Consider the following 21,467-nt stretch of genomic DNA (forward strand, 5'->3'; position numbering starts at 1 on the left):
TTCATTACAACATAGTTTATTCTCAATATTAAAGATTACCATTTTTTTCTCCAAAAAAAAAAAAGATTATCATTTCTGTTGTAATTTCTATTTAGCGTTCCAAGTGTGCCTTATATGTTATATTAACTACTTAATTGGAGTCTCTCCAAGATGTTTGTCTCCATAAGAAGTGGTATTTAGAGCCCATGGTAGTGTGTGACAAGATGTTCAAGGTACCCTTTACAATTGGAGTGGAAACACGATGTGTGTATTTGGACCCCGTGAATGTTAAATATAAACGAATGGTGTCACGTGAGGTTCCCATGGACATGGATATACAAAACAGTTCCTATGGATGAATGTGCGAAATTGACAAATGGTTCTCATGGATGAAATATGAAGAAAAATCCATAGCAGGGGAGAGTAAGTACTTGAACTTGTTCATAACCTATAGAGAAGTAATGACTTACATGTGAGAGGAAGCTTATTGGATATACACGTGCGAATGAAGTTTTACGTTAAATAATAATGAGAATAGTGAATTTTTAATATAATATAATTGACAAAAAAAAACTTAAAACATATTAGAAAGAACTTTGGGTTAAGTAGTGTTTTGAGCCCCCCAATGTGTTAGTTTCATAACATAAAAATTGATAAAGTTTGGTTACAAACTTTTTTATTTTTTACTTTATTTCTTTAAGAATATTAAGTATTTTTAACACACATACGGGCTAATGACTACAACTTCTACTAAAAAAAATTAACATAACTATATATTTTGAAAATATAACCGTTGATTGCATGTTCATTATGTTTTTAACATGCATGCCAGATTTACAATTTAATTTATATAAACTTATTTTTTATGCATAATTTTAAACTACAAAAATCTGAAATTTAAATATTTGTTTGATGACATAACTTTTAATTTTTTTTTTAATTTTACAAGTAGAGGATATAAGAAGAAAATGTTATTCAATGTTAAATTTATCAAAATTCGTATGTATTAAAATAATATTGAGTGGTATTGTAACCATTAACAACTACCAAATTTGAAATCAAACTTTTTTTCAAAAAAATTATATCATATATATATATATATATATATATGTATATATGTAATAGCGATATTACTCTATTTATAATCTATAAACTTAAAAAGTTACCCAAAAAAAAGTGATAAAAATTTTCATAACAACAAATTTCGTCGTGAAATAACTAAAAAGGAATACAGCAAAAAAAAATAAAATAAAAAAAAAACACTAAAAAGGCATATAATGGTCCTCAAAAGTCAAAAAGTATTTGATTCCAATCGAGTTGATGTCTTGCTAGAGTGTAGACAAGAAGAAATCAACGGCTCTATTGTATTGTCTATTGGCAACTGCAAGCGGACAGACGCAGACCGATGCAAACAGTCCAAGTTTACATAATTAACGTTAACGTTAGCAAGTTATGCAGTTTATGCAATCTCACGTGCACTCATAGCGCGTGTGCAGTACCTCCTACAAAACAAAATAAAAAAAAAATTAGCATGATTCATGAAGCTTGCATGCTTTCCATGTTTTCCCTTTTTGCTTCTTTTAAAATGAACAATATTTTCCAGTAAAGGATTTCTTTTTTCCTTTTTATATATTTATTTATAGATTTTCAACCTATGACATCTGTTTCTGATGATAACTCTTTATAATCAGACCAAAATATCAATAAGTTTTTAGTGTAAGTGAAAATTACTTTTCATATTTTTTATTTAACCATTAGAAATTTTACCAGTTGAGCTAACTGAAACTCACCAATAAAGAATTTTTTTAATTGTATTTGTATGTAATATATATATATATATATATATATATATATATATATATATATGTTGACGTCTTTAAATTATGAAGTCAGTTAATTAGGATAATATATCAATGTACTGTTTTTTTTTTTTTTTTGATGAAATGAATTTCCAGTCTTATATTGCATCTCTTATTAGGCATGCATGTACTTGATTATAGATTAAACAAATTAACATTATATCAATAATATATATATATATATATATATATATATATATATATATATATATGTTGAGGTCTTCAAATTATATATGAAGTCAGCTAATTAGGGCAATATGAATATAATTTAATTTGTTTAATCTATCATCAAGTACATGCATGCCTAATGATAGATGCAATATAAGACTGGAAATTCATGTCATCAACACAAGTTTTTAGAGCACGCTCTAACTTCTAAGAGATACAAAGTGCTAATTAACTACAAGTTTGTTTGTTTAATGTTTCCTCAAATTCATTTCTAAGAGACATTCGATATACATGTATATATATAAAAGATTGTATGATTAAAATAAATTAAGAGATTAAAAAACACATTTTTGATACAACTAACAGTGTTGTCCATTACGACTTGTCCTAGTTGGAAAATTATAGTAATGGATGTTATGCATAATTAAATAGATGCCCAATCGCTTTTAAAGAAAATGGTTTCAAAAACCATATTAAATATTAATGGGTGTGTTATAAATGGGTTTGGTATTTAATTTGTTAGCTTAAATATTAGGACTTTTTCAAAGTGGTGATGCTTGCCAATCCGTGTCATACTTTAAAATGGGGTTGTCTTTCTCCAAAAAGCTCTTTGAAAAAAATTACAACATACGCATCTTATCTCTTATTAATCGATTTGAACATCAACAAACTCATTGTTTATATAAAGTTAGAGACATTATTATCTTACTTAAAAAAGATCAATACCTTTTTCTCTCAAACTCGTAATAAAGAGTTTGATAGGACTTTTCAATAACTATCTTCAGAAAATCTAACATTGTTTGAATGCATGAAAATAGTCCACAGTCCAAACCATATTAGCACTAGAGATCGATGTGCTAAACCTAAATGTAGAGTCCAAATAATTAACTTTTACTCCGCAATCTTGTATATGTTCACCTAAACTGATTGACAGGAGTTTGGTCATCAGGAATCAAATATGCCTCATGATTTAGATCCCACCTTTCCTGTCATGACGCTCGCAACCACTTGAGGAATTGTTCTAGAAATATTCTCTCTCTCTCTCTCTCTCTCTCCTTATAAAATATTAACTTAAATAAAAATATTTTAGTGCAAGATATTTTTGCGACATCAAAAGAAACAATATATAACAAAATTTGGTTACAAATTTTGTTGTATTTCAGTAAAAAAAAATGACTACATATTTTGAAAATCTAATCAATGGATTGAATTTTTTTTTTATATTTTATGTTCTTAATAAGTATGTCAAATTTCGTGGCAATAAAATGTTATTTATTATTAAATCCATAAACTTATTTTTTACTCATAATTTTAGACTATAAAAACTTAAAATTTAAACAATTGATTAATGACATGACTATTTATCTTTAATATTCTGAATTTTTTGTAAACATAGAGGATATAAGAAGAAAATAGAATCCAATGGTGAATTTCTCAAATTTCACACCTAAATAAAAAAATATTGATGAGTGGAGTTGTAGCCATTAGCTACAATTAAGTTTGTAACTATACACACACACATATACTAGACTCATTACATGCGTTTTGAGCATGCAATAATGCTCATTTTTATTTATTTGTTTTTTTTTGGTTTGAGGTTATAATGTTTAAAACTTATATATAAATATCGTTGTTTGTATTTTTTTTTTAAGAGGTAAGGTAATCTGGAATAATATTTAAAATTTAGATAGAAATAGTGTCCTAAAATTTATGAATAGTAAATTACTCTTTTAACCAATTTGTGTTTTTTAATTTAAAATGATTTAACTAAAAAGTAAGGGTATTTTAGAGAGTTTAAGAATTTATGTGAGGGTATTTTAGTACGCAAAATATTGAAACCCAAACAGTGAATCTTGTTATCAATAGTATGGATATGTATATTTATATATATACACAAATATATTTTAAATTCACCATCAATTTTAGTGCAAAATATTTACAAACTAATACATTGTAACAATTCTTTAACATAGTAAGGGTATAGTTGGTATGCTGAAATAGATCTTGTAACAAAATGATTATTTATATGTAAGAACAACTAGGCTATTTGACTACATATGTATCAGAGGGAATGATTTGTTTTTAGTAATAGCTATTTCTTAAATTGAAAAATGATAATTTCTATCTAAAATTGTTGTAGTATTTATTCCTTAATATATGTAACCACTTTTAAAATTAAGATATTTTAAAAAAAATACTTACTTTTCCTATGAATCATCTTTTACAAATTTCTTTTAAGAAAATCTTTTACAAACTTTCTATAGGTAACAACCAAACATTTGAATATGAATAGTTACAACATCTTTTATTCATAGTAATAAAGATTGTTATAACTAATGTAATCTCTATTCAATCTACCAAATGTACCCAATTGATTTCTTAATCATCATCTTATTTTATGTATAAAAATTTATATTATTACCAACATCATTATAAAAAAATAAAATTTCCATGCTAAACCAAGCTTAATAATAGTAATATTAGTTAAAGTCTTATAACTTAACTGACACTTATATATAAGGGAAGAGGGATGAGATAAGAGAATACACTCACACAGATATATATATATATATATATATATGTGTGTGTGTGTGTGTGTGTGTGTGTGTGTGTGTATGTGTTTCTCAAATAAAAAAAACTAACACTTCGTATTGTTTTAATGGAGGCATCTATGATTCAAATATTTCTCTTCCAATTACCGAATATATATATATATATATATATATATATATTAACAGGAAAAACTTAGAGAAAGTTCAATTAGAATTCAATTTTGTACCGTGTGTCTAAATTTATGTGGGGACCACATCATAATTATCCACTAAAATTTGTTTTATGTGTCCACTTAAGTTTTTAAATATTTGTGCTAAGTGAGTTAATGAGTGCAAAATATTAAGAATCTAATCTTAATGGACCATAAAATTAAAAAAAAAAAAAACAATCACGTATAATCAATAAAACACAACACAATAAAGATCACTACACGTTCTTTCTCAAAAAAAAAAAAAAAAGAGATCATCACACGTTCTATGTTATTAAAAATTAGAAAAAAATTATCATAAGTAGTATTAAATTTAGGTAAGAATTTTAATATGTGACTAATTACGTTTACTTAAAAAAATAATTTGACTAATTATTTATATTTTTATGGAATCCAATTTTGTGCCATATGTCTAAATTTATGTGGGCACTACATCATAATTATTCAATTAAGTCTGTACTTTGTGTCCATTTAAGTTTTTTAATCTTTGTGGCAAGTGAGTTAATGACTGCAAAATACTAATAATCTAATATTAATAAATTATAAAAAAAAAACTAATCACATATACTCAATAAAAATCACCACCCGTTCTATTTTATTAAAAATTATAAGAAAATGATCATAAATAGTATTAAATTTAGGTACGAATATTAACATATGACTAATTGTGTTTACTTTTTTTTAAAAAAATAATTTGACTAATTATTTATATTTTTATGACAAAAATTGTGTTTAATTTTAAATGTATCTATAGTTATGCATGTGCTACATTTAAAAAAAAAAGTAATTTGACTAATTGTTTATATTTTTATAATAAATTTGTATTTAATTTTAAATGCACTCATGGGTTTACACATGTTACATGCTAGTTATCAATAAAATAAAAGTAAAATTTCGATAAGTAAAAAATAATATTATCTTTTCAAGATATTATAGATACAATCAAATTATCAAATTTTTTTTTTGAAAACATCAAATTATCAATTTGAAATCAATTGAAGAAATTAATATACAGTAACTAAAAGTTTTGGAGAAATGTTATATTCACAACATTTTCATAAGTAGTAAGTTATTATTGCTTATTATTTGAATCCACAACTTAAATTACTTTTTTTCTACCCTAAACAACCAATAACAACCCGACACTTATAATATATTGTGAAAATATTATAAAAATAGGTTAATATAAGATTTCTAGAACTGTTGTTGCCCTAATAATTGATCTTCCATCTAAAGGTTTCGTGTAATACACGCGCTGACATGGACCTTGAACTAATAATGCCAATAACCTCTGGTTGCGTTAGGCAGACGAAAGTGAAGCAATTAATCAAAATCAATCAATAAGTAAAAAACTAACCTTAGTTAATAACGTTGGAGTGTACTGTTCTCTCTGTTCCTCGTGTAATCACTAATCACTCGCTCAATAGCTCTCTCACACCAACAACACACACACAGTCACACTCAGAGATTGCACAGACAGAGAGAGAGAGAGAGAGAGGAATCAAGTTCTTCTTTGAATAAAGACATCCCAATATCCCATCCCACTTGTTGTCGGATGTACGAGAAAATAGAAAAAAAATCACAAATAAGCTTTTTGTGCAAACTGGAAGTAAAAGAAAAGTTCTGCTAATGTTATCGTCACAAAGTAAGAGAGAGAGAGAGAGAGAGAGAGAGAGAGAGAGAGAGAATCTTTCCTTTGTGTCTGGACTATCAATTCACAAACACGCACACATACACGCAGTGTGACACACACACTCTCTCTCTCTCTGTTTGTCTTTCCATGCCTTCTAGTGTGAGTTCATTTCTATTGTTTGTATCATTATAAAGCTTATATATTTCTTGTGGTTCTTTTTCTTTCATGTTGCATGCCACTTTCTCCTACTTTTGCTCACTTCCCACTTCAAAAGTTTGGCTGCATCTTCTACTGGTTAGCTAAAGTTGACTCTCTAAAGCTTCTTATTATATATATATATATATATACACAAATATATAAATTTTTTTATCTATGGATACTGGGTTGCTTATGCATTTGGCATTTTTCAGCCACTTTCGTCAGTTTTGCTGTCCAAATAGACCCTCTTGAGTCTTGACATTCCTGGTTTTCCCGGGTTGCTGTATGATTGGATTCTGGAGGTAATTTTGTCGCTTGTTTGTCTAATTCACTTCTGGGTACTCCCAAATCTGCTTAGAATTTCTTAATATCAGATTTCTTATGAGTTTTGCTCAGCAAGTGCTGAGTGTCAATCATATATATATGTATAATGAATAATTGTCATATGTAGAATCTGTATGTCTGGTTTATTTTTTCCTCTTTATGTCTGGTTAGGCTTTCATAATTTGGAATCATATGTAGAATTCAAGAGAGGCTCAACTGAGTTTCTGTTGAAAATTTACATATACATATATGCAGTTACTGGGATAGTGAGTGATTGGGGGGTTTATATTTCAATTTGCTTAGAGATTTGGGGAATTTCTGGCATATTTGTTCTGATTTTATTATTATTATTATTTTTTTTTTCAGTGTAGAACTTGATTTTCAGGAATCAAGATAGTCCTCTTTGTAGACCAAAAGTGTTTTGTCCTCAATCACAATGGTTTCAAGGTCATATTCTAACTTATTGGATCTTGCTTCTGGTGATTCTCTTTCTCTGACTTTTGGTCGTGAGAGGAGGAGGCTTCCTCGAGTGGCAACTGTTGCTGGTGTACTGTCCGAGCTAGATGATGATAGCACTGGCTCTGATGCTCCCTCATCCGTCTCTCAAGAACGGATGATCATTGTTGGAAACCAGCTTCCACTTCGGGCACATCGAAGTGACAGTGGAGAGTGGAATTTTAACTGGGATGAGGACTCACTTCTATTGCAACTTAAAGATGGCCTTGGAGAAGATGTTGAAGTAACCTATATTGGCTGTCTTAAAGAACAGGTTGATCCTCGTGAGCAAGACGATGTTGCTCAAACGTTACTTGAAACTTTCAAATGTGTACCAGCATTTATCCCCTCTGAGCTTTTTAGTAAATTCTATCATGGATTCTGTAAGCAACATTTGTGGCCTCTATTTCACTATATGCTCCCTCTATCACCGGATCTTGGTGGTCGGTTTGATCGGTCCCTTTGGCAAGCTTATTTATCAGTGAACAAGATATTTGCAGATAAAGTAATGGAAGTGATCAGTCCTGATGATGACTTTGTGTGGGTTCATGACTACCATTTGATGGTTTTGCCAACATTTTTGAGGAAGAGGTTCAATAGGGTAAAACTTGGTTTCTTTCTTCATAGTCCATTCCCTTCATCTGAGATATACCGGACACTTCCTGTTAGAGATGAACTTCTTAGAGCTCTTTTAAACTCTGACCTCATCGGATTCCATACTTTTGATTATGCTAGGCACTTCCTATCTTGTTGTAGTAGAATGCTTGGGCTTTCTTATCAATCAAAGCGGGGTTACATAGGGCTCGAGTATTATGGCCGCACTGTAAGCATTAAAATTCTTCCTGTTGGGATTCATATAGGCCAGCTTCAATCTGTTTTGAATCTGAATGAGACTGAAGCTAAGGTTGCAGAGTTACGAGATCAGTTTAGAGGCCAAACTGTTGTGCTTGGGGTTGATGACATGGACATCTTTAAAGGAATCAGCTTGAAACTTCTGGCTATGGAACAATTGCTCATACAACATCCTGATAAGAGGGGAAAAGTTGTTTTGGTTCAGATTGCGAACCCTGCAAGGGGCAGAGGGAAGGATGTACAGGAGGTCCAATCTGAAACTACTGCCACAGTGAGCAGGATCAATGAGACATTTGGAAGGCAAGGATATAAGCCAGTAGTCTTAATTGATACCCCACTTCAGTTTTATGAACGAATTGCTTATTATGTCATTGCAGAATGTTGTCTTGTTACAGCAGTGAGGGATGGAATGAATCTTATACCCTATGAATATATTATATGCCGACAAGGAAATGAGAAACTAGATGAGACCTTAAGGCTAAACCCATTGACCCCAAAAAAGAGCATGCTGGTGGTATCTGAGTTTATTGGGTGCTCCCCGTCACTCAGTGGTGCAATTCGAGTTAACCCATGGAACATTGATGCTGTAGCTGAAGCTATGGATACTGCCCTAATCGTCTCTGAGGCTGAAAAACAGATGAGGCATGAGAAGCACTATAGGTATGTCAGTACTCATGATGTTGCATATTGGGCACGAAGCTTTTTGCAAGATCTTGAAAGGGCATGTAGGGACCATGTGAGGAGGAGGTGCTGGGGAATTGGTTTTGGTTTAGGGTTTCGAGTGATTGCTTTGGATCCAAATTTCAGAAAACTTTCAGTTGAGCATATTGTTTCATCTTATAAGAGGACCAAGAGCCGAGCAATTCTTTTGGATTATGATGGTGCTATGATGTTGCCTGGTCCAATTAGGACAACTGCTAATACTGAAGTTGTCGGAATCTTAAACAGCTTGTGCCGAGACCCCAAAAATGTTGTCTTCCTTGTTAGTGGGAAGGGAAGAAATAGTCTAACCGAGTGGTTTTCTGCTTGTGAAAATCTTGGGCTTGCAGCAGAGCATGGTTATTTTGTAAGGTACATTCTCTTTTCCCTTTTCCAAAAAATAGAGCCATGTCAAATTTGAGGCTGCTCTTCACACTTGAAAATGTGATCTTTTGATTCTTAATCATCATCTAAGTTTGTTCCTCAATGTCATATGGGCAACATGCAAAATGATGTTGAGCATATACTAGGAAATTTTGTTTATTCAATTGGTGAATTTGCTGGTTTTCTTTGCAGAAGAAGTGTTAACTAGCTCCCCTTATCTGTTTGTGAATTGAATACGACCTAATATGCACCAAGTTGGTTTCCTTGTGGTAGTAATGGATGAGTCTTAAATTTGGATCATGATTGTTAGTTATTGCAAATTTGGTGGCTTAGGTTTGTGTCTTCAATTGAATAAAGAGCTAATCTCTAGCATGTCCATTTTGGTTGGCTGACTATTATCCACAGCTTCATGCCATATGTTGGAAAGCCAAGGAGAAAATGGAAAAGTGATATTAGGATCTCATTTGCGCGTATTTGCTTCTGTTACTTAAATTTGGATTTCTAGAATTGACAGCCCTTGTGGTGGTGATTATTTCAAACCTTCATATTTCACCAGCTTGTCTTCAATTGTAATGTGAATGGACCATCCAGTTTACGGGAGATATCCAGATGCCCCTTAAATCCCAAACCTGAAAAGTCTTAATTTTGCATATATTGCTGTTTCTTATATCTGATGTTCCTACAGTATTTGAGTCTTAAAATTTATTCAGGCTTGGCTTCACAGGCTTTTGCATGTTCAAATCATCTAAAGTGGTAGAGAGTCTATTGCCCTCAACCTGAAAAATTGGCATTTTGGTTACTTTTGTTGTGAAGATAGTACTATGGGGAGACTTTAATCGAGGCCTTAACTTAAAATTTGGGGACACCACTTAACCCAAAAGCTTGTGTTATATTAATTTCTCTCCATGGGGCTTTGAGACCTCTCTATATAAGATGATACCTTGGGAGACTCCAATTGAGGCCTTATACCACTTAACCTAAAAGTTTAAGCTTATGAGTTTGGGCTTAATTATATTGCATTAATTTCTCAAGTTTTTGGTATATTTGATTATTTTCTCTATGTGGGATTTCCACTCACTTATGTATACCCAACAGTTTTAAGGGATGTAATAAAATGAAACCAGCATATGGTTGGGCAATCCATTTAATAATTGTCCATCAAGTTTCTGTTCTTAAAGATTTGTAATCATAATCACAGCTGAGTTCAGAAGAAGATGGATTTGCTTCATGAGTTTTGGACCAAACACCTACCCAACCAACCCGACTTCAACACTGGAGCCAAAGTCCAAGGGCAAATAAGTCATATTGTTATCATAATATGTAGTGATCACATAGCTTTTAAAAGGTTTATTTTATTGTCATTATATCTTTTATTCCATTTGTTTTAGCATATAGTAGTGTAATATTGGCTGTGATTATTGTTAACAATCCATTCATCAGTTGGCATTCATTTTTCACAATATCGTCAAAACAACATATTCCAAACCCCAATTATTTTTGTGTCATTCAATTTGATTGTTGTTCTTTTCAGGACAAATCATGAGGCAGATTGGGAAACTTGTGTTTCTGTGCCAGATTTTGATTGGAAGCAGATTGCTGAGCCAGTAATGCAATTATATACTGAAACAACTGATGGATCTACCATAGAGACAAAAGAGAGTGCTCTTGTTTGGAGTTATCAGTATGCAGATCCAGATTTTGGCTCATGCCAGGCTAAGGAGCTTCTTGACCACCTGGAGAGTGTTCTTGCTAATGAGCCAGTTTCTGTCAAGAGTGGCCAACACATAGTAGAAGTTAAACCTCAGGTTAGTGGTACAATTCTATTTCTACAATCCATATATCCGTCTATAATGAGGTGCCAAGATTTAATAGCTGGAGAACTGGTTGTTAACATTAATCTTCATGGAACTTGCTGCTTTCATTAATGCCTTAAATACACACATACACACACACCTGGGCAAGGAAACCTGGGTATGGAGTGGAGTGGTGGCATTTAGCCATCCCTACTCCCCTGCCCAGTGCCCCCATGGCCTCCCAAAGTGTCAAATTTTTATGGACTCTAAAGGTATCATCATCGCCTATTGTAAAGGAAACTGCAATATTTTTTTCCATTAGTATGTTTTATTTTATAGAGTCAAATTGACCGGAGACAGAGCCTTTAGGCCAAAGGAAGGCCTCATCCCACTCAACTGAATTAACCAGATCAAAACTCTTGAATAATCTCATGAGCTAGCAGTGAGCTTGTTCTGTCCTGAGAGCACCGAAATTATAAAACTCTACCAGTTATAGAGGATGTATTTTAGCTGTCACTCTATTTAACTTTTACAATTGCTTATTTTTTCAATCAAATGGCCAGGTTACAACACAGTTAAGGATAGAATTTTGAATTTCCTCTCATTCTTATTCTTTTTTAGCTTAGAAACTGAGAAATAGAGAATTAATTCATGTCATTATACAGTTTATTTTATTTCTTTTCGAATCCGATACAATACCCAAGGATCTATGTGGTTGTTATTTTGTAAGGGTTAGTATTTACTAAATGCCTAGCAGAAGAAAGGGGGAAGAGGGGGGGGGGGGTGGTTGGAATAATTTCTTATCTCATATGAGTAGAATAGGGGTTAGTGTCAAGTTTTAATTATGGAGAGAACCTTAGAAAGATTGTCCGTTACGCTGGACTAACTACATCAGAATCTACCTTAGAAATTGTAAAAGTAAGCATAACTGAAAGGTTTTTTTTTCTTTTAATTTTTTTTACGATGGTGATCAAACCACAATTCCTTGAGTCAAGCGACTAATTTTGTGATCCATTTGTGAAGAAAAGGAAGTTTTTGCTAAACAGCATCAGGTGCAAAGTTTTTAACTACCATTAAACAGGAGAGAGTAACTTAATCATCTTCAGATTGATTTGTGGTTGGTAACTGCTATCCTTGCATTCAAATGGTGATGCAGCAACGTGTCTTCGTCTGTTGGAACATTTGATTTCAAAACCTAATAATTTAAGATTTTGGGTTAATGTGGTACCAATCATAATCGGTCTAAATTATGAAAAATTCATAGTGCATTTCATAAATTAATGGAATCTAGAAGTAATAGTTTTGTATGGGACCTTGAATTTCTAACCATTTCCTCTGCATGATTTGCCCATTTGCTTGGCTATTTTATAAGATTCATTCCTTTTTGTATTTCTAACTATAAGATGTGCTAAAATCTTGTTCTCTGTGTTTCTGTGACTACTCAACAGGGTGTTAATAAAGGTATTGTAGCAGAACATCTCCTCTCAACAATGCAACAGAAGGGAATGCTTCCAGATTTTGTTCTATGTATTGGGGATGACAGGTCGGATGAGGACATGTTTGAGGTGATACTGAGTGCAGGGGATTCTCTTTCCCCGGTTGCTGAAGTGTTTGCTTGCACTGTTGGCCAGAAACCCAGCAAGGCCAAGTACTACTTGGAAGACACAACTGAGATTGTGAGAATGTTGCAGGGCCTTGCCAATGCTTCAGAGCAGGCTGCTAGAAATCCTCCACAAGCTACTTTTCGACTGGCTTTCGCAGACAGTAAATAGTCTTCTCTCTCTTTCTCTGCTTTCTCTAGGGCCCTATCATAATCTAAAAGGGTTTATCTTGTGAAGATTTCTCGACTTGTGTGCGTTTTCTGGTTGGAGACAAAGTTCATCAGTATTTTGTAGGGGTAGTAGGTTCATTTCTGTCAGATTGCAAAGTACAAGTTGTATTGTTCATGTCATACTATTGGTTTGTTGATGATGGATTTCATGATTCTTTAACGATTGAATGTGCCATTGGGATAGCAGCTCATTCTCTGGCTTGCCAAAAACATTTCACAGGGCTGGCTGAGGAGCTTACAGAGGATAGGCTCACTGTGAAAATTTGAGAGGAAGCTACCCAAACGCATGGCACGCAGTATACTTCTTATAGCTGAATTCAACATAAATAATCAAGAGGGTCTTTTGGAGGAGTAATCAATAGTTAATATGTCCAAGATGTCTACTTCACTTAGAGATTAATTTTGCGTAATATGTTCATACAATTTTTTTTTTGTCAAGTGAGTTAATAGTACAAAAGTTGAAGGGTTCAAAAATAAATAAATAAATAAAGAGGAAAAAGAAAGTTTGGGGGAAATTTTAAAATAACAAGAATAATAATGAAAATAGAATTTATATTAATGTTGGACTTCGGCTTCAGTTTAGGTTTCATTCCCGTTTAAACTAAATCTAAATCAACGTAAACTAAAAACAACAAAAAGTTAATAACATTAGCTATTAGATGTTTTTCTGTTTATATATTATTATTATTTATTTTTTATATAAGATAAAAATTTTATTCTAACATAATCTAAGTGTGTATGTATGTGATCTGGAGACTTGAACTCTGACCTTTGCTCTCCACTTTCAACAAACATTTATATTTGTGGAGTGATCATCGCATCAAAGGTGTGTAGTAGTAAAAATAAAAAATATTGTATAAACACCTTGGGTAGTTAATATATCATATATAAACACACTTAACCAAAAAGGCCTAAGTCCCTTTTATATATTATTACTATACAAATAGTGATTGGACAAACTAAAATCGAGAATTTGATGGATTGTATTTAAATGATTTTCTTTGTCATTTGTTTCAAATAAATTTAAATTTATTTTATAAGTAGCTAAGTTATATTTTCAAATATACAAATATTATACATATTATATATAAACTTGGTAAAATTTTATACTTAGATGTAAATGTATAAGTATTAAAATTTTTGTTATTTGAAAATATGTATAAAAAAAAATTTAGTTATGCTTATATGTAAATGTATCCCATGCATATGCTTTAGATTACAAACTAGTTTTTATTTAGATGTAATACATATGGTAATTAAAAATATAAATATCATGTGTTAGTGCCACACATCCAAAAATGCAACATATTTGGCACATATTTAAAGTATTGCTAATGCTGAAAACTTTAGCTCCTTTTAGATACTTGTTGGTTGTTTTTGCTATAGCTGATTCGTTGGAAACCTATTTTGGCAATGGAACTAACATTAGCCCTATATTTTGAAAGGACTAGACACAATCACAGTTAATTGTAATTGTTTATTTAGTCTAGATGGACCTATTAGTTTTTTTTTTTTTTTTAATTTTTTTGAGAAACGTCACACACAAAGGAGAGGGAAAAAAATTTTAAATGAGCCTATTAGTTTGATGTGAGATTCAAGGTCGGCACACGTTGATACAAAGTTTTGAGTCTAAATTGACATAATTTTCTATGTAAGTCTATTAGTTTAATGTGAGATTCAAGGTCGGCACACGTCGATGCGAAGTTTTGAGTTTAAATTCACATAATTTTCTATATAAGCCTATTAGTTTGATGTGAGATTCAAGGATGGCACACGTCGGTACAAAGTTTTGAGTTTAAATTCACATAATTTGGGCATCACAATATGCTCTTCTTTATTCTATTGTTGACTCAACTTGATAGTGGAAGAAGAATTGGTGCATGATTAGATTCTAATACACCTTGAATTCGCAAGATGGAAATCTAGAACCCATTAGAAAAATAGTGTGATTGACTCAAATTTAATTGGAGAAAATGCAAAAGCAACTGGAATGTAAACGATAGGAATCTTGAATCCATTAAATAGATCAATAGTGATCGATTGAAATTTTAGGGGGGAAAAAAAACTTCCTCTTTTCAATGGAATGGTTAGACCTTTTATTCGTATATCATAATTATATGCTTTTACTTTTACACTATAGGAGTGAATTGCATAAGCAAGAATATACTGATCTAAGAAGTTCGGTACATCCTCAATCCACCCACCCACTCACATCCTTATATATTCTCAGCATCTCGGCCTAATTTGATGTTACCCTTAGTCTTGAGACATGGTTTTTTCACTTGAATTTAATATCTAACTTGATAATTTCTATATAAAAAAAAAAAAAAATCTAACTTGATACATTTTTTTTTTTTCCTGAACTTTGATAAAATATTTAATGTAACTTGTGTAATTTTTTATTAAAGAAAAAGAATCATAATTTATGACTAATGTGGTTAATAAAATTAAAAATATATGTGGGATTTGGGGCCAGAGAATATAAGTAGGGGGGGGGGGGGGGATTGGAGGGGCAGTTGAAAATGGAGAGGGAACTATGACATGACATAAAACATTGTCTTGTCATAGCTTTGTTAGCCACGTAGACAATGAGATTAATAGCAATTAACAGAATAACTAATAATATTCGTATTTAAAACTTGAAAGACTAATAATGCTTACTTGAAACTTAAGAGACCAATTGTGCTCATCTCTCCCTAAAAAAGAAAAAGAAAATTGCGCTCATCTAATAAACCTTAAGGACTAATAGTATTGTTTTGTCATAAAAAAATTATAGGGTTTAAAACTTTAATGTGATTTTTTTCAATAAAAAAAAAAGAGACTTTTTAGTTTTGGTAAAAAATATATAGCAAAGAGAGAGAGAGAGAGGAGTAAGATGGATAAATATTCTTAATTTTAAAACTATGTAGCAAAATACTCATCTTTTCAAAGTATTTAGCAAAATGTCTATATTTTAAAACTCAATTTTAACAAAATCAAGTTTTGCGTAAAACTCGCTATTCTGAAAATCGAGTTTTATGTGTATTTTAAAGTAGAACTCAGACATTAGCAAAGTTATATTCTACTTAAATTTTCAAAAAATATTAAATGGAAAAAAATATAATAAAATTTAGTTACAAAAATATGGATTTTTTTTTTTTTTTTTTTGCTAAATACTTTGTTTGCACACAAAATTAGAATCCATCCCCCCCAAAAAAAAAAAAAAAAAAAAAAAAAAATTCCATGCATTGAGTAGCAATGTTTTTTTGTGCGACTAAACAAACACAAAAAGAAAGCATTACTTAGGGAGCGAATCTGAGATATACCCAATCCATAAATTTTTTGGGATTTGGAGGAGAAGAAGAAGAAGAAGACGGTGGTGGTCCAACTCAAGTGGCTGAGGAGTGTCATCAGATCGACTCAGTCCCACCTTCCACCTTCCACCTTCCACCTTCCAATCCCTTGGTCAGTTTCCCTCTTCATCTTCTTCTTCTATTTGGGTTTGTTCTGTTTTACTTTTTTTTACATATAATTTGTAATATGTTGTTTCTAGCTTATCTTCTGCCTCCAAAAACTTTAGCAGAGTAAACCAAGTTTATCACTAATAAAAAAAAAAGCTTAGATTACTTGGTTATTTGGCTCACAATTTGATTATATACCCATATTCCTTCGTTTTTATTTATTTAAAACAGCCTAGTATTGGTAGACATGTACCTAGGAGTTTAATTTTATGAATTTTCTTTCACACCAACAACATAGAAAGAATAAGAGAAAATGGAATTTTTGATCATTTAGGCATTGGCCTCTGGGCAATGAGGTTATTCCCTTGGGATTTGAAATGTGATGTTGGGCTGATTTAGGAGATCTCTGCGTGCTTGTGGTGAGTTAGGGGCTAGGAAGCACGGACCCAGGCATGAACACACGAGATGGAATAGAATACAACATGATGGAAAATTATGGATGGCCATTCTTAGGTGTGGGGTTAGGAGAATTTGTGGTTAGGGCTCAAATTGATTAGACTTTTATGAAATGGGGAAGAAGGGCAAGAATACTTTTTCTTGAAGCAAACAAATTGCTAGAAAAATTATGGATAGCCATTGTGTTTAAGAATTTAAAGGTGGCTTGATGAGTTACTAGATGGTTATTTGGTAGAGAATCTATGTGGGGTTTTTAGAATTTTGTTAAGTAAAAGGAAGGGTTTGATTTGGGGTTGTAAGAAAGAAGGAAAAGTGAGCTAATGAGCATTAGCTCAAATGGAACCTCCTCTCCTTATAAGAGCAAGATGGAGGGTGACATGAGAAATGAAGACTGATTGGGTAACTTACCAATAAAAATAAAAATAAAAAATAAAAAAAAGAAAAAGAGAAATTTTTATGGTGCTCATGGGCTAGAGAAAAAATTCCTATGAACAATAGTAACATGAGAAAGAGAAGAAAGGAAAAATATCACACTAGGGCATACATTCCTTTCACAACCAAATATTCAATTCTTATTATCCATTCCTACATCAGTTCTTTGAGCTCATTTTGCATAGATGTATAGGGGCTCTTTCTTGTGCTAGTAGTATTAAAACTCCTTATTTGACTAGTAAATGACTTCCCAGTAACCATAAAGTGATAAAAGACTGACTTAGACTCCAATGAATTAAACCAAAGATACTTAGAATCTCCTTGAAAAGTTTAGCCTAAATTACCAAATTACTCTTAATTAGCAAGAGTTGCAAAAATTATAGTTTTGCCCTTGAATACAGAATTAACCATTTAGAATATTTATAACTAGACTTTTAAAACCATATGACTATTACTTCAATTGGACTTCATGCACTGGCCCAATAAAATAATCTTGAAATTACAAAATTTGAAGTAGCAACAAAATGTCTTCCATGGTTGTGTCATTCTCCCCCTGTTGGGAAAAATTCAGCCTTGATTTTGAAAGTACAAGAACTCTTGAACTTGAAACTTGTACCAACTCTTCAATCACTTTTTGAAAGATAAAGTCAATGGTTGGAAGGCTTTTCAACATAAAATCCTTCCTGTTTGATCCATAGCTAGAACATTGTTGTCTTACTTGGTCTTGACTTTTCCATGATTAGCCTTATGCTCATCTTGCTCTTTGCACTCTCTATTGCCCTTGTAATGCATTCCTTTGTCTGTTCTTGAAATTAGACGTCTCACATTGACCCAATAAACACATCTTGAAAGGAAAATTCCAAAGTAAGAAGATAATTTTTCCATTGTCACTTCAAAATGACTGGAAGATTCTATTTTATAGACTTATAGTATAAGGGATTTAGGAATTCATAACCTAAATCCACATTTTAGTATCCATATTTACTCTATAAGAATTTACAAAATTTTCCCCAAATGCTACCTCAGTCTTGAGTTAACTTCTCTCTTAATCCTTTTTCTTTTTTTGGCTTTTCCCCTTATTTCTGTAGAGCATACACAGATTACTATTGGCTAAGAACTGAAGGCTTCTTCTAATGGAGAAAGGAAATGGATGTTGCTTCTCCATTATGGCTTCAAGTGCTACCATTACATTCTTTCTCGTTGGTATCACCTTAGTCATGTGTCGTGTCCTCTATGCTATGTATAAAAGCAGCAAACCTCTTCGCAAAAGAGCTCCACAACCTGTCAGTACCCTCATTGTTTTAGGTTCAGGTGAACTTCTGGATCTACCTTGATTTCTGTTAATATAAAATTTGTTTCTTTCATTATTTATAATTATTTTTTTCTTTTTAATAATTGGACATTTTACAATTGTAGGGGGTCACACTGCTGAGATGCTTAATCTCTTGTCCGTGCTGCAGAAAGACAGGTTTTCTCCCAGAATCTACATTGCTGCCGCTACTGACAATATGAGTCTCCAAAAAGCTCGTTTGTTTGAAAATTCCCTTGCTGATGAGGTAAATATTGTTCTGGTTTTTCATTTTAACCTTTTATTCTCTCTCTCTCTCTCTCTCTCTCTCTCTCTCTCTCTCTCTTATTTGTCTCCAAGTCAATGAAGGGTTTGTGCTTTTCAAAGCTAAATGCATCCCAGATTTATCCTCCTTTAGGAAGCTCCCTCCATTTTTTGCATTGTTAGCGGATTTGTATGGTTGTACCAAGTCATTGTAGTCTGTTGCTCAGTTTGAGAGTGTGACTATTAGGCTTTTAGCTTTTCTTATGTCTAAGATGGTTGTGGAAGGGCTAAGCCTTCAATTGTTCATGTGACTGTATGCTATCTCAATTATGCTTTCAAGTTCAGCATCTTTGAATTGTGAGAGGTTTGGAGCATTCTTGGCTTGATTAATGATTATGTAGCATGAATCCATCAATACTAAAAAACCATTGGTTAGAAGCATAGTTAGTACAATACGGTAAGTATATGAACAGATATAATTCGACATCTTTTTAAAAAGTACGTTTTAAAATTTTGCAGAAAAATACAGAAATGGAAAAATAATAGCACGTGCATAATACTTTTATATTTTAAAACTTCGCAACAAAAATACAAAAAATATTTGTTATGTGCTTTTTTTTTTGGGAGATAAATACAATAATCCAACAAATTACAATCATATAGATAATCCACTTAACAAAGAAAATTATTTCCATAATCATATAAAAATTTCTCAACAATTTACACATTACAAGGCACGTGCAAGTATATTGTATAAATAAATACAATAGATTCAATCAAATAAATAATACGAAATGATATGCAGGTACATGAGAATGGATGCATCTATAATATTAGATGAAAGAGATTTAGAAGGAAAAAAAAAAACTTTAATAGAGAGCACTTAATACCATGGAAACGGTGAGGCAAAGCCTTAGAATTTAGAAACAATAAAATTTGACAATAAAAGAATGGTAGGATATTAAAATTTAGGCCATTAGGGTGCAGGTGCAATTGACTATAAGAATAGTAGAGTAGTAGCCTAGGGTTAGAAGATTGGTAAGGTGTGTTGTGGCCTCACATAGCTTGCTTTTTGGTTTTCAAATTTTGGGGTATATGGTAACTTCTCACAGGCTTCAGTGTGTTTGCTCACCACTTACTATACTTTTGTTGGTTGCCAAGCCTCGCAGGACGCTATTGCCTAATTAGAAGGAAATTTGATATTGTGTTATTGTTTTTATGATTCATATAATTGTCTTCCAATATTCCTAGCTTTTTACAATGACTTTGAATTTTGTTTCTTTTTTACTTTGATGGTAATCAATAGGATGAAAGAACATAAAGACGAGTTAGATTGAGTTAACGGGCATAGTTGTTACATTGCTCCCCAACCCCTTTGTACATGCCTTTGTGGGGGTGTTTGTAGATTGTAAGTTCATTGGATTGTGGTTCTATTAAGAGCTTGATTGGTGCTGATTTTATTTTCATTAGATTTTTGCTGGTTTATGATTGAATTTCAAGTTTACAATTGAACTTCTTGAGATTATTTTTACTGCAGAATGGAGTTGGGGCAGTAAAGACTGCACAATTCATGCAGATATATCGAAGTAGGGAGGTTGGTCAATCATATATTACTTCTGTTTGGACGACTCTTCTTGCTATTGTTCATGCCCTTCAACTAATGATTAAAATTCGACCCCAAGTGGTATTATTTCTATCCTTCTTGTTTATTCTCTCATTCATTTCTATTACTTTGGTTGTAATTCATTATTTACTTTGTCACAACCCCAGATTCTCTGCAATGGGCCTGGCACTTGTATTCCTCTATGCGCAATCGCATTCTTATTTAAGGTTTGGACATGTTTCATTAAAACTATTCCTTTTTGCTGATCGTCTTTCAAACTTAATTGGCTCATGTAGACTGATTCGTTGGGATGATAATGAAGTTCAATTAACGTTGTGTGCAGGTATTGGGGATTAGATGGTCATCTATCTTTTATGTTGAGAGTATAGCAAGGGTGAAAAGGCTGTCTTTAAGTGGTTTGCTTCTTTATAAGTTAAGAATAGCTGATGAGTTATTTGTTCAATGGCCACAACTACAGAGGAAATATCCCCGGGCTCACTATGTTGGTTGTCTCATGTAGTTGATTGCTTCATGCTACTGCCATGGGTACAGACTACAGAGACTAACCTAAGTTTTTGTAATGTACTTCCCTATCTCAAATGATTAGGGATAGTCTTTTTTTTTTTTTTTAATCACAAGAAAATAGCAGTGTTTTGAATCCCATCCTGGAGAACGCGGCAAAAATTATACAAGTGATTTTTAAGTTCATACTGCACAATTATAATGATAACCTTGAGTTCAATATATTAATACTTTTTTTAAGCACAATCTGGGCACCGGTTCTCTCTCTAGTCCTCAAATATTTATCCTTTTATTTTCTGCAAATTGGTAGAAATTGTATTGATCTTATAAAAAAATTAAAAATTAAAAATTTCAAGGGCACTCGCTATCTTTAGCTAGGCTAGGTTACTCGGTAGAAACCTTGATCAATACAATAAATCCCTCACTTGTGTCAGCCTTATTGTCATTCTTCCCCTAAACTTAAAAACTCCAAAATCACTCTATTCT

The 21,467-nt window shown here is 32.1% G+C and overlaps 2 protein-coding genes across 3 annotated transcripts; both read left to right on the forward strand.

The window, feature by feature from the left end:
- Positions 1-6,246: 6,246 nt before the first annotated feature.
- LOC142613317 (alpha,alpha-trehalose-phosphate synthase [UDP-forming] 5) lies at positions 6,247-13,136 on the forward strand. Of its 2 annotated transcripts, none has more exons than XM_075785620.1 (4): positions 6,247-6,900; positions 7,289-9,340; positions 10,884-11,157; positions 12,594-13,136. In XM_075785620.1, exons 2-4 carry the CDS (start codon positions 7,359-7,361, stop codon positions 12,915-12,917), a joined length of 2,580 nt encoding a protein of 859 aa, XP_075641735.1. In that variant the 5' UTR covers positions 6,247-6,900; positions 7,289-7,358; the 3' UTR covers positions 12,918-13,136. The 2 variants fall into 2 exon arrangements, with proteins under 2 accessions (XP_075641735.1, XP_075641736.1); XM_075785621.1 differs by having other exon boundaries at positions 6,247-6,559.
- A 3,099-nt stretch (positions 13,137-16,235) lies between these two features.
- LOC142612734 (UDP-N-acetylglucosamine transferase subunit ALG14-like) lies at positions 16,236-21,224 on the forward strand. The gene is made up of 6 exons (XM_075784877.1): positions 16,236-16,420; positions 18,393-18,615; positions 18,721-18,860; positions 20,394-20,540; positions 20,627-20,686; positions 20,803-21,224. The coding sequence occupies exons 2-6, from the start codon at positions 18,438-18,440 to the stop codon at positions 20,977-20,979; spliced, it is 702 nt and encodes a 233-aa protein (XP_075640992.1). The 5' UTR covers positions 16,236-16,420; positions 18,393-18,437; the 3' UTR covers positions 20,980-21,224.
- Positions 21,225-21,467: the final 243 nt, after the last annotated feature.

This window comes from Castanea sativa, chromosome 10, assembly GCF_040712315.1.
Source record: "Castanea sativa cultivar Marrone di Chiusa Pesio chromosome 10, ASM4071231v1".
NCBI classification, from domain to species: Eukaryota; Viridiplantae; Streptophyta; class Magnoliopsida; order Fagales; family Fagaceae; genus Castanea; species Castanea sativa.

Coding starts and splice junctions, on each gene's coding strand:
- LOC142613317 (XM_075785620.1), top strand. CDS start 7,359: ATGGTTTCAAGGTCATATTCTAACTTATTGGATCTTGCTTCTGGTGAT. Junction 9,341..10,883: donor GAGCATGGTTATTTTGTAAG/GTACATTCTCTT, acceptor TGTTCTTTTCAG/GACAAATCATGAGGCAGATT. Junction 11,158..12,593: donor TAGTAGAAGTTAAACCTCAG/GTTAGTGGTACA, acceptor ACTACTCAACAG/GGTGTTAATAAAGGTATTGT.
- LOC142612734 (XM_075784877.1), top strand. CDS start 18,438: ATGGAGAAAGGAAATGGATGTTGCTTCTCCATTATGGCTTCAAGTGCT. Junction 18,861..20,393: donor AAAATTCCCTTGCTGATGAG/GTAAATATTGTT, acceptor TTTTTACTGCAG/AATGGAGTTGGGGCAGTAAA. Junction 20,687..20,802: donor CAATCGCATTCTTATTTAAG/GTTTGGACATGT, acceptor CGTTGTGTGCAG/GTATTGGGGATTAGATGGTC.